The 12,636-nt window shown below is 41.5% G+C and overlaps 1 protein-coding gene across 1 annotated transcript in view; it reads right to left on the bottom strand.

Annotated features, from left to right (window-relative positions):
* The window catches only part of LOC144683753 (ATP-binding cassette sub-family C member 5-like), a 225,188-nt gene that overhangs the window by 76,589 nt on the left and 135,963 nt on the right, over positions 1 to 12,636 (bottom strand). The window contains exons 13-14 of the mRNA XM_078547108.1: positions 12,149 to 12,220; positions 1,630 to 1,754 (exon numbers count right to left, since the gene is read on the bottom strand). Coding sequence (XP_078403234.1) covers positions 1,630 to 1,754; positions 12,149 to 12,220 — 197 coding nt within the window. The remainder of the gene's footprint in view (positions 1 to 1,629; positions 1,755 to 12,148; positions 12,221 to 12,636) is intronic.

The raw sequence follows: 12,636 nt of genomic DNA on the forward strand, positions 1-12,636 counted from the left end.
TCACGGGAGGGAGAGGTCATGTAGCAGCAGTACAAAAAGAGATAGGAGGGCAAGTTGAGGCTGTAGTTTGACTAGAACACTATAGAACAATTGAGGAATGCCACTGGAAATAGGAGCCCTTATGATCAGGAAGTTTTGGTGGACACAAACAAATTGGAAGAAAAATCAATAAGAGAAGTAAAACAAAAGGAGTTGGATAGTTGGAAAAGAATTAGTGTCTATTCTTAAGTGCCAGATAGGGGACAGCCAGCCTTATCACACAGGTGATCAGGATGTTAGAGTGGATGTCACCATGCCAGGAAAATCGATCTTGAAGATTTTCTTGGCCCTCTTAGCCACATTTTTGGGAATGTAGGTCGATTGATATAAAAGCTGCATTTTTGCAACCACCTAAAGAAGCGAGTGATGTAGAAGGGAAACTGTGGAAATTAAACAAGTGTGTTTACGAATTGAATGATGCGTCAAGGGTATGGTATTTCTCGGTTACATCTGTCCTGCTGAAAGTCGGTGGAATTCAGCTGAAAGCAGACCTAACTATGTTCTACTGGTATCAAAGAGAAACTCAGAGGCATCTTTATGATGTATATTTTCTTCGAGGTGGTTCTTCGGAATTTGAGCAATTTGTTATAGCTAAGATAAAAGAGGAATTTAGGATTGGAAGTCAGGCTTCAGGTGCTATATATTTAACCCTATATCAAGGGTTAGACATTAAGCAGAGTTTGTCAAGAGTAACTTTGAATCAACATAGCGTTCAAGGGGAAACTTGAATCGTGTTAATTGTATCCCAATAAATTGGGCCAGGTGCTTACAAAGCATTAAAGAAGCTTAAAAGGACAGTTAAACTGGCTATGCACTCAGACAAGACCCAATGCCAGTTATGACATATTGGAAGGTAATACTATAATAAAACACTACAATTGAGGAGTTCTGAGGGCAAATAAAATATTAAAGAAATTAAATTTGGAGAAATGCACACTCAAGCTTCCAGCCTTGGGTGACCTGAAAGAAATGGGGCAGAATTTTCTGCCTGCCGGGCGGGCGGGGAGACAGTTACTAGTAGCCAGATCAATAGGAGCACAGACAGAGGGGTTTGTTTTTGATTGAGTACTGATATAAGCAAGACACTTTACCTTTGTGACTCTGTCCCCTTCACAGAATGGAGCTGAAAAGAAGCTAAGAAATTAAATTTTTCAGATAACCCTTGGCTCTCTATCTTAAAATTGAATGAAGCAGAAAAATCCATGCTTGGAGGCTTTAGGCATTATCAAGAAGCCTGCCAACATTCACAGTCAATGCTCACACATGAATGATGGTGTTTGGGTGAAATAGTGACGAGCCGCTGGCACCTGAGGAACTGTATGAGGATGAGGAGAAATTTCTTCACTCAGTGGTGAGCCTGTGAAATTCGCTACCGCAGAAAGTAGTTGAGGCTAAAACATTGTATGTTTTCAAGAAGGAGTTAGATATAGCCCTTGGGGCGAAAGTGATCAAAGGATATGGGGAGAAAGCTCATGATGAATGGCGGAGCAGGCTCGAAGGGCTGAATGGCCTACTCCTGCTCCTATTTTCTATGTTTCTATATATCTGAAAAACATCAGCAAGGAAATAATTAAAATAGTGAACTCTTACCTTTCTTCCTCGTAATTCTTGCCAAACAAGATATTATCACGTAAAGATGTGTTAAGCAGCCATGCCTGTTGGGCTACATAAGCAAAGGTGCCTCTCACTGCAACTGTCCCTTCAAGCAGTATGAGCTAAAGGTTGGACAGAAGACACCCCAATCAAATACAGTCATACAAGCAGGTAAATTCAAAGTTTGTATTGGCAATTTTAAAATTAATTTAGCATGGATTTATTGGCAACTTTGCATTGAATCAACAGAAATTAAAAATAAGAAATTTGAATAAATCTTCTACAAATAAAGGCAATTTATGATCACCAAGGGAAGAATCTTGTCCTTGTTGGGCAGTCGAAGCCGGAAGGCGATTTCATGCTGGCGGGCCAATTAAGGCCCGCCCAGCATGAAACGCGAGTGGCAGCGCTCAGTGCTGCCTGGGCAGGCGGGGGGAGAGCGAGCGGGATGAGCGCAACATTCGCGCGTGCGCGCGCTTCATAATCTCCCTGAGGCACACAGTTGCCTTTAGGGAAGGAAGTCTGCCATCCTTACCTGGTCTGGTCAAACGTGATTCAAGACCTACAATGTGGTTGACTCTTAACTGCCCTCTGAAATGACCTAGCAAGCCACTCAGTTGGAAAGTCAATTAGCAATGGGCAACAAATGCTGCTCTTGCCAGTGATATCTATATCCCTTGAAAGAATAAAGCAACCAGGCCTTAAAAATCAGCTAAACCTCCCCAATACCATTCCCAGATGGGTTAGCTGCTCACTTTGCCACGTTCTTGCCTCGGAATTAAAAATTAGCTTGGTGTTTCAGTTGTTTCTTTCCCTTTGGTTCCTGTTTTGCATCATACAAGATATGTACTGGATCTGTACTTCATTAGGTAACTGAACTGACCAGCCATATAAATACTTTGGCTACTGTGGTAACTATGGTTTTATTTAATGTGTAGTATACCTTGAAGAAGAATGTTATATGGAAGATCACATGACCTTGTGTAAGCAACAATGGAATAGTGAGGGCTAACTCTGTAGTTAGTAGTTAGTTGGAAGTCAGTAGTCTGCAAGTGAGCAGCAGAAGTATGTAGATAGAGTTCAGTGTAGAAGCACCCATGTGTAGCTGCTAAGTACCTTGTAAATAAACAGAATGTGTTCCACCTAAGAAGTGTCTTCAGAACTACTCTAAAGTACCAACTTGGTCACCCCATAACAAGCGTGCAAGTGTGATTCACAAGTCACCATAAACTGGCGAGGGAGTCACAATAAACTGGCAATGAAGAAGGGGTGAGTATAAAGCGGAGATCCAACAAGCTTGCGATGAGGATGCAACAAACCAGCGGCAAGGAAAATGTGAGGATAGAAGGAAGTTACAACGAACTAGCGTCAAGTGTAAAATCACGGAGGAAATCAAAAGAATTGAAATCGGGCTGTACCTCGCACAGTTGGGGCAAGTAGAAGTTTCTGTTCAAACCACAGTAATACCCTCAAAGCATGCTACAATTCAGGAGAATTGATCCATTCGAATCAGCCACGGACGATTGGTCTCACTATATTGAACGCCTTGCGTTCTATTTCCAAGCGAACAACATTATGGGGGAAAGAAAAGAGGCGGGTGATCCTCTTATCTACATGTGGGAATAAAGCCTACGGCTTAATTCAAAGTTTGATGGCACCCAGTGCCTCAGATTCAAAATATATTGATGGTTTAGTGGACCTCGTGAAGGGTCATTACCAGCCAAAGCCCTCAGTAACGATGCAACATTTCAAGTTTAATTCAAGGGAAGACAGTTGCTTCTTATGTGGCAAGTTTGAAACAGTTAAAAGAACATTGCGAGTTTGTAAGGAAAGAATCAGGCAGACTTTCAAGCAAAAGAGGAAACCTTGTGAGATTTACAGTGTAGAAGAGCCTAAAGCAACAAATTTAGATATTTATTCATTATTTAATTTGAAGGTGGGGAAAACAGAACCAATTTATGTAGAAATAAAAGTGAATGGCAGATCTATTGGATGGAAGTGGATACAGGAACTTCCACCACAATAATTGGTGAACACACCTTCAAATACCTGAATTATGGTAAACATAAATTAAATTTGGAAGAAACTGATGCCAAATTAAAAACTTACACAGGTGAAGACATCCAAGTCAAAGGCATAAGTAGAATTAGTGTCCATTACAGGAGCTAATCAGTAAAACTACCAGTGTTGGTATTGAGAGGTAGAGGACCAAACTTCCTAGCGTGAAACTGGCTGTGGGAAATCAACCTTGATTAGCCACTGAGATTCCAAAAGGAAGCTGAAAACATTCCTGTTTTGGAAAAGGAGTGTATAAGGATTCAACAACCTGAACAGGAGCAGGCTATCTTAAGTCAGAACATGGTAGAACAGCAAAAGGAACTTGGAGACCATGCTTGATGACTGAATTCGAGACAAGGTGAGCAACCTCCGAAAGGAAAAGAAAACCTGCTGAAAGACCTTCACACACTACAAGATTCCCTCAGGTCTAGGTTTGTACCACTGGGAAAGTATGAAAAGAAACAGAAAGAATTCAGCACTTCTGAGTAAAATGAAGGATGAGCTGGCAGAGAAGGCACAACAGTGCTCAATTTTCCAGGAGGCAGCAAACAAATACATAAAAAAAAGAGATGGAAGAGCTGAAGAATCAGCTACATGAGGCCAAAGAGATTTTGGAGGCAAAAGTGACAGAATTTTCTACGAAACAGACAGATGAAACTCTGGGAGACTCAACCACCGAGTTCACTCAAGTCAGACTTGCATCTGAGAGTAGTCTGGCCAATATGGAAGTCGAAAAGAAGGCCGAGATTAAAGTCAGTGCTAAAAAGAAGAAAGCCCATCGAAAGAAGACACAAAAACACAAATAAGGCCCTGATTCTGGCAGCATATGAGTAAACTTTTGTACATAGGTCTGGAAATCAAATTGCAAATGCCAATGCACTTAGTCATTTGCCTTTACAAGAAAATGATGAAGTCGTCCCAACTCCACAAGAACTCGTGCTATTGTTAAATTTCTTAGATTCATCACCAATATGTGCTAGGCAGATCAGAGACTGGACAAGTAGGGACCCAGTCCTATCTCAAGTACGAGAACAAGTGCTTTATGGTTGGTCACAAGAGCCTGTATTTGAAAAAATGAAACTGTACTTTAATAGAAGACATGAAATAACCAGCCAGGGTGGTATCTTATCGTGGGGAACACGAGTGATAGCTTCTCCAAAGGGAAGAAAGCCATTGTTAATTGAACTACATAGTGCACATTGAGGAATATCCTGAATGAAGACCATAGCACACACCTATCTGTGGTGGCCTGGGAACGGATAGAGAAATAGAGAGCTTAGTGAAAATTTGTGTGCAGTGTCAACAATTGCAAAAGTTACCTTCAACAGTTCCATTACACCCTTGGGTGTGGCCAGGAAGACCATGGGTACGATTACACATTGGCCATGTGGGACCTTTCATGGCAACAATGTTTCTGCTCATTGTAGATGCGCACTCAAAGTGGATGGACATATATGAGGTGAAGTCACCAACATCTTCTGCTACAATCAAGAAGCTACGTCAAAGTTTTGCAATTAATGGACTACCAGAAGTGGTCGTATCTGATAACCGCATGGCACTAACGAGTGCTGAGTTTCAATGGTTTATCAGCCTCAGCGGTTAACTCATGTGAAAACTTTGCCGTACCACCCTTTTTCAAACAGACTGGCCGAAAGAGCAGTTCAAACGTTCAAGTCTGGGATGAAAAGTTAACTGGAGATTCCCTAGCAACAAAGTTAGCACGCTTTCTTTTTCATTATAGGACTACCCTTCATACAACAACAGGTGTCACACCTGCGGAGTTATTAATGAAATGCCGTCTCAGGATGAGATTGAGCTTAATAAAGCCGAACTAGGGGGGAGGTGGAAAGGATTCAAGGAAGCCAGAAAACTGGACACGACTGGCATAGTCATGGAGAGGAAATTTACCGTGGGAGAGACGGTATATGTGAAGAACTTTGGAGAAGGACCAAAGTGGTTACCGGGTGAAATAGGTGCAGTGACTGGACCTCCATCTTACCACGTGAAGGTGGAAGGCTGAGTCATACGGAGACATGTGGATCATCTAAGAAAGAGAGAGATAAATCATCAAGAAGCAATTCCACCAGTGTTCACGACCGAGTCAACTTTTCTTGTTGAGAGAACTCAACCTAGTACAGATGTGTCTGAAATGCCTGTTGTACCTACAAGAGTTGAGGAAACAGGTCTGCAGGTACCTGCCAAAGAACCTGATGTTCAGACAACTCCAGAAAATGAGGTTCTTGACAAAGCATCTGAAGCTACAGAGCTGAGATTTTCTACACACCAAAGGAAACTCCCAGAAAGACTGAATTTGTAAATTACTTATCAGTGTAAATAATTTGCTATTTTGAAAATATTGTAATTATAAATGTAAAAATATGTTTCCAAGTAAAGGGGCAGGAATGTAGTGACTATGGTTTTATCTAATGTATAGTATACCTTTAAGAAGAATGTTATAATGGAAGATCACATGATCTTGTGTAACCAATAGTGGAGTAGCATGGGCTAACTCTGTAGTTAGTAGTTAGTTGGAAGTCAGTAGTCTGCAAGTGAGCAGCAGAAGTATGTACATAGAGTTTGGTGTAAAAGCAACCATATGTAGCTGCTGAGTACCTTGTAAATAAACGGAATGTGTTCCACCTAAGAAGTGTCTGTAGAACTACTCTATCTAAAGTACCAACTCGGTCACTCAGCAACAAGCATGCAAGTGATTCACAAGTTACCATAAACCGGCGACAGAATCACAACAGCCAAAAGAGCAGTTCAGAGGCTGGGAATTCAACCACAGATGTTGCTAGACCTGCTGAGGTTTTCCAGCATTTTCTGTTTTGTTTCCGATTTTCAGCATCCGCAGTATTTTGCTTTTATCTTGGTAACTAATGACTTGTTTGCCGGGGAAGTAAATTATGTTAACTTTGTCATTGATGATACCCGTCAAACTGAGCAGGCACTCAGGTTTGCAGCTCTAGCTGGCTTCCCACCAGGTGCAAGACATCATTGACTGTATGCATGTGACAATTTAGGACATACCCAGCAGTATTCATTAAACCCAAGGGCTTTCACTCCGTCAATGTGCAGCTCGTGTACAACCATAAAAATATGCTTATGCAAGTGAGCACAAGATTTCCAGGCAGCTGCCATGATACTTCCATTCTCTGGCAGCCCACCCTCTCTCATCTCTAATCTCTTGAGGCTGGAAGACAAGGGATACCCACTTAAAACATGGCTGATCAATTCCACGAGGAACCCTACCAATGAGGCCCAGGAGCAATATAATGAAAGCCATATGACTACCAGGTGGGTCATTGAGCAAGCCATAGGCATGCTGAAGATGCACTTCAGACGCCAGGGCAGATCTAGAGGCTCCCTTCAAAATACCTGCCAGGATCTCCAGAATGATCATGGTGTGCTACACTCTGCACAGCAATGTGTTTTAGACCAAAGAAGGAGCCTTTTCAGATGGTTTGAGAAGGAAGAGGCAGATGGTTACATGACTAAGGTACCAGCAGCAACACATGATGCTGTCCAGAATGCCCATTATTGCGCTGTTCAATTAGGTTCCATCAATCCACCCACTTGCAGGTACATACAAATGTCACTTCACAACTTCCCACCAAACCTCCCATTCCCCAAAACAAAGCACTTCTCCAAACAACTAAGCATCCCTTTCACAGCCTCCCATTGCTCTGCATTAATTCTTGTCTCACCATTTATTATAAGTGAAAAGCCCACTTGAGGCAGCAACCAAAATGGGCAACACTGGAAAGTCAAGCAAAGAAATAATATTTATGTGGCTCAAAAATGAAATTCTAACATTGTGTAACACAACCATGTGCATGCACTTGTACAACTACAAATCTTTACTTTTCCTCCTCCCAGCACTTTTACTTCGTGAAACCCCAGTGGCTTCAGCAGAGGGAGAGGCAGACTGCTCAGGTCCTTGCCCGGACTGTTGCAATTCCTTTGGCTGATGTCCTGTGGCTTTTGGAGCCCATGAAGGCCCCATCAAAGATTGCTTCAGGGGCAGACTCAGCCATTCGTACGTGAGGTAGCATGTGGGGTATTTAGGGGTGGGGTCAGGGGCAGAGAGTGAGAAATGGAAGCACCTTGTGCCATCATTCCAGTTCCATGTCCATTTCTTGCCAGCAATGAGCTGGAGAGCACTTTTCTGTAGATCAGTGGGACAATGAACAGTCAAGGCTAGGGCATCATTTGCTCTTGCATTTGATGCTACATGCTGATGATCACTCTTTCCAAGGATAAAGACATCATCGCAAAGGCCTGCTATATCATACCATTCATGTTTAAAATAGGCTGCTCCAATTTCTGCAAGCACTCAGAGTGCAACTGGAACATCAACCACCAGATGGCTTTGAATCTATGGTTTCTAAAGCTCTCCACCACGTGTCATTTCTGTTGTAGACCAATTGATAAAGATTGATTGCTGTGATTAATTAACAGCTCCCAAACCATTGTTTCTGGCAACTACCATGATGGTAAATGGCAAACCAGATAGATGTTTTATCATCCTGTGGGGTGAATTTTTAGGTCGGTGAGTGGGGGCGGGGGCAGGGCCCGCTCACCGACAAGTAAAATGATGTGGGGTGACGTTGGGCGTGCGTGCGATGTCACTCCACGTCATTTATATTTTCAGGTCAACAGGCGCAGAGATGAGTCGGCTGTGCGCCCGCCGACCTGTCAATGACCACTTAAGGCTCTTAAAGTAGTAATTGAAGTAATCAATGGACCTGCCCGTCCAACTTTAAGGTTGGCAGGTAGGCCGGGAGCCCAGACGGGCTTCCGAATAAACATGAAAGCTCATCCATGGGTAGGATGAGGTTTCATGAGGGATTTTAAATGTTCCAGAATTTTTAAAATAAAAGAAATGGATATGTTCCAGCTCATGTGACATGTCAATAATTTTTTTTCTCACCTTTATTTAATGTTTGAAACTTGAGCTGAGCTCCCTGAGGCAGCATTTTGCCTCAGGGAGATCTGTGCGCTCTTCCGCGCGCATGTGCGAAAGAGCGCACTCCTGGCTCAGGGAATCTCCCCCTGCCCGGGGAGCACATAGCGCTTCCTGGCGCATGTCATGCTGGGCGGGCTTTAATTGGCCCGCCTGCATAAAATGGCAGCGAACCCCCAACCAGGGTCGGTAATCGGGAACCCGCCCGCTTCTGCACAACCCCCCTGACCGGCGAGGGGTGTGGGGGGGGGGGGGGGTGGGATCCTGCCCTATATGTTTAGTTACCAAGCCTCTTATTAAGTGGAGTGCATCACTATCAGAGATAGAAAGCAGAGAATTTTTAAAATTTATATTCACTAGGTTACTGAGTAGAAATTAAAGACATTGAAGGTTTAGGGATAAATGAATTGAGCCATTTATTTTACACCATAGCAAATCTTTTATGAAAGATCTCAGAGCTGCGCATCTAATGAATTACTGTGAAACACATAAGTTACTATAAAGAAAAAATCAGGAGAGGTGACTTGTTGACTTTAAGTTAAAATGAACATAGTTCAGCTCCACTTAAGCTTGATATACTTTCTTGCAACATGACCATCTCCCCTTGACTTTCCATGATATTTCCATTGCTGAATTACCCACCATCTGGAGAATACCATTGGCCAGGAACTCAACTAGACTAACTGCATAAATACAGTGGCTACATGCGGTGGTCAGAGATTGGGAATTTTGCAGTGAGTAATTCATCTCTTGACTCCTCAAAGCCTGTCCAACATCTACAAGGCACAAGTCAGGAGTGTGATGGAATATTCTCCTCTTGCCCGGATGATTGCAACTCCAACAATACTCAAGAAGCTTTGCACCATCCAGGACAAAAGAAGCCCGCTTGATTGGCTCTGCATCCACCGCCTTAAACATTCACTCCCTTCACTACCATTGCACAGTAACAGAAGTGTATACAGGGACATTCTGTAAAAGTGTTGTAAGGGGAATTGTAGTAATTGTAAGTTACTTGTAAGTTAATTGTAGTGCATCTTCTAGGAGATGCACTACAGAAACTCGCCAAGGCACCTTCAACAGCACCTTCCAAGCGTACAACCTCTCTGACCTTGAAGGACAAGACTGTAAGCGCATGAAAACACCAACACCTGCACCCTCCAAGCCATACACCATTCTGACTTTGAACTATAATGCTGTTCCTTCAGTCGCAGGGTAAAAATCCTGGAACCCCGCGCCCACCCCCCCTGAACAGCATTGTCAATGTACCAACATCACACCAGCTGCAGCGGTTCCAAAAGACAGCTCACCACCAACTGCAAGGGCAACTACGGATGGTTAATAAATGCTGGCCTTACCAGTAATGCTCACATACCAGGAACAATTTTTTAAAAATTCAGAACTGGAGTCTTCGCCGCCAATCATAACATCTATTCATTGTCTAATGTTTCAATTAATTTATAAACGATCTTACTGTTCTTTCCTATTGCAATTTATGAACTGTACATAATCCATTAACTTCATCTCCTAAAACAAGGATTTTCATTGTGTTGAGGAGAATGAAGGGGTAATCAATAATGGGAATAGCCAAAGTCTTTTTCAATGTCAAGGAATCATGTATCAGTGGATACAGAACCTAATAAAGAAGGGAATGAGGTAAGAAAATTTGGCCCATCAAGGCTGTTCCTTACAAAATCCATTACAGTTATATTACCTTCTATTCAACTCAGGAGACAATTCTCACACCACTAATTGCTTTTCACAGGTAAAGCATCCAATTTGCCATTATGTTCCAAAAATTATTTCATCATCTTTGTCTACATTTATCCTTAAAACCTTCAATTCTACTTCTAAATGGGTATTTATCCACCTTATTTTAAATGTCCTAACAAACTACTAACTACGTGTACCGTGAGTCTATATCTGTTGGGGGTGGGGGTGGGGAGATCGTGCATGGTGGGGGGTGGTGAGGAGAGCATGGGGGACGATGTTATCTTCTTACTTAGGGTTCTAAATATTGTACTTATTTTCTCTTGCTCTCATGTACCTTGTTTTCCACATTATTCATCCACCTTTTAATTTTAATTATTTGAATCATTCTATATTATTCTTTTATCCAAAGAAAACAAATTCAGTTCTGTCAGTCTCTCCTTGCAAATATTAAATCCTGGAATTATGCAAACTGCTTTCTCTAAACCTATCTATCTCAACATATCAATGTCTTTTTGAATGTAATAACAAAACAGCATGCAGTTATTCTAAAAAGGTACCAAACTTTGACATTACAAGCTTAGAAATTTCTCATGTTTGTATTCAAAATTAGATTAACTTTACAAATGAAAAGATATTATGCTAACTAAATACACTTCTACGCAATTTTCACGTGAAATAAATTCCCGATGCAGTGGAAGGTTTTCAACTCAATTTAATCCTAACTTACTGAGACTTGGGATAATGAGTCCTGCTACACACCAGAGTAGTTCTACAAGAATCTAAGAATGTAGGAAAGGCTATTTAGCCTATTCAGCTCACTTTTTCATTTAGGTCTATTTAGAGGAATTATCAATCTATTTTCATATCCTGTCTATTTAAATTAAATCCCCCTTGAATGAGTTAAAAGCTTCTTTTCATCTAATTAAATAAACAGGGCTAAAATCATATACTTTTTGAATCTAATTCAATCGTGATCACTTAGTGGGCAGTAAAGCAGGTAATGGGATCTGTTCACCTTTGAGGATACCACAGGTGAAATAATTGTTTCCAATATTTCAGGAGAGATAGTGATTTATTTAGCATATTGCTTTGTGTCCCTTTTGCAATATTGCAAGAAAGTCTTAAGCTATTAGAAAGAGGGATTGAATGCCTTCAAAGACTGATGCATCAGGATCAGCATGTTTCCAAGTAACTTTGAAACAACAACCTATTCTAACGGTTAGATTTAATGTACCTAGATAGAATTCAATTATTAAACATTTGTTTTAATTATAAAATCAGTATCTGAAAGGTAGTGATGTGCTCTCTAAGCAGTACTCGATGACTGAGCAGGTGATGGGTAGTAGCTGTGAAATCACATGACATGCAATATTCATTGAAAGCATGGTTGATGATTGCATTAGGTTAATAAAATGTGAAAATATGCCACAAGCAGGAAAAAAAAATTATGGAATGAAAACAACATAACAAGTGGCAATTCCGACCATTAACTTTGTCCTACTTGATTCATTTTCCTCTCCAATTTTTCTGCACTGCTTCTCCAATGACTGAAGGCTCTTTCCAACTCTTAATATTATTCACAATATAATCGGTTTTAAATTTATATTAAGCCTTTTTTTAAAAAAAAATGGCCTACAATGTATCTGCAGTCTTTAATATTAGAGTACACCAAACAGAGCTCACTTTTTTTTTAAATTCAGTTATAACAGTTGTAAAAGTTTCTGAGGTACAGATTTTTTTTTAAAAAGTAATAATTTTATTTCAAATAGGACCAGATCTTACCTGACCCAAGATAGCTGATATCAGGGAACTTTTTCCACTTCCCACACTGCCGCAGATTCCCACCAGTTTACCCTAGAAAATAAAAGGGAGAACAAAGGTTACAATCGGTTAAATGGAGGCATAATCCAGATTTTTAATATGCTATCTGGAAAAGATAAGGTAGAATTTTACAGTCGCCCACTGGGGGATTTCCAGGCAGGGTGTTCATTAAATTCCTCAGATGGCCTTCCCACTGTCCACCTGCCCCATCCTTCCACAATGTTATAATGGGACGGGTGAGATCTAGGCTGGCCCGCCCACCCCTGCCCCAATTGAGGCCCTTAAATGGACAACTGATGACTATATAAGGCCCATTTCCCACCTTGCCTCAATTTTGAGACAGGCGGAAGGAGTTCAAGAGCAAGGGGAGGCCTGGGAAATCACCTTGCTCAGGCCTCAAGAGGGAAGGGAAGGGAAGGGAAGGGCACCTTCATAACAGCCTCCTTCAA

The sequence above is a fragment of the Cetorhinus maximus genome, chromosome 8 (assembly GCF_964194155.1).
Source record: "Cetorhinus maximus chromosome 8, sCetMax3.hap1.1, whole genome shotgun sequence".
Classification (NCBI taxonomy): Eukaryota; Metazoa; Chordata; class Chondrichthyes; order Lamniformes; family Cetorhinidae; genus Cetorhinus; species Cetorhinus maximus.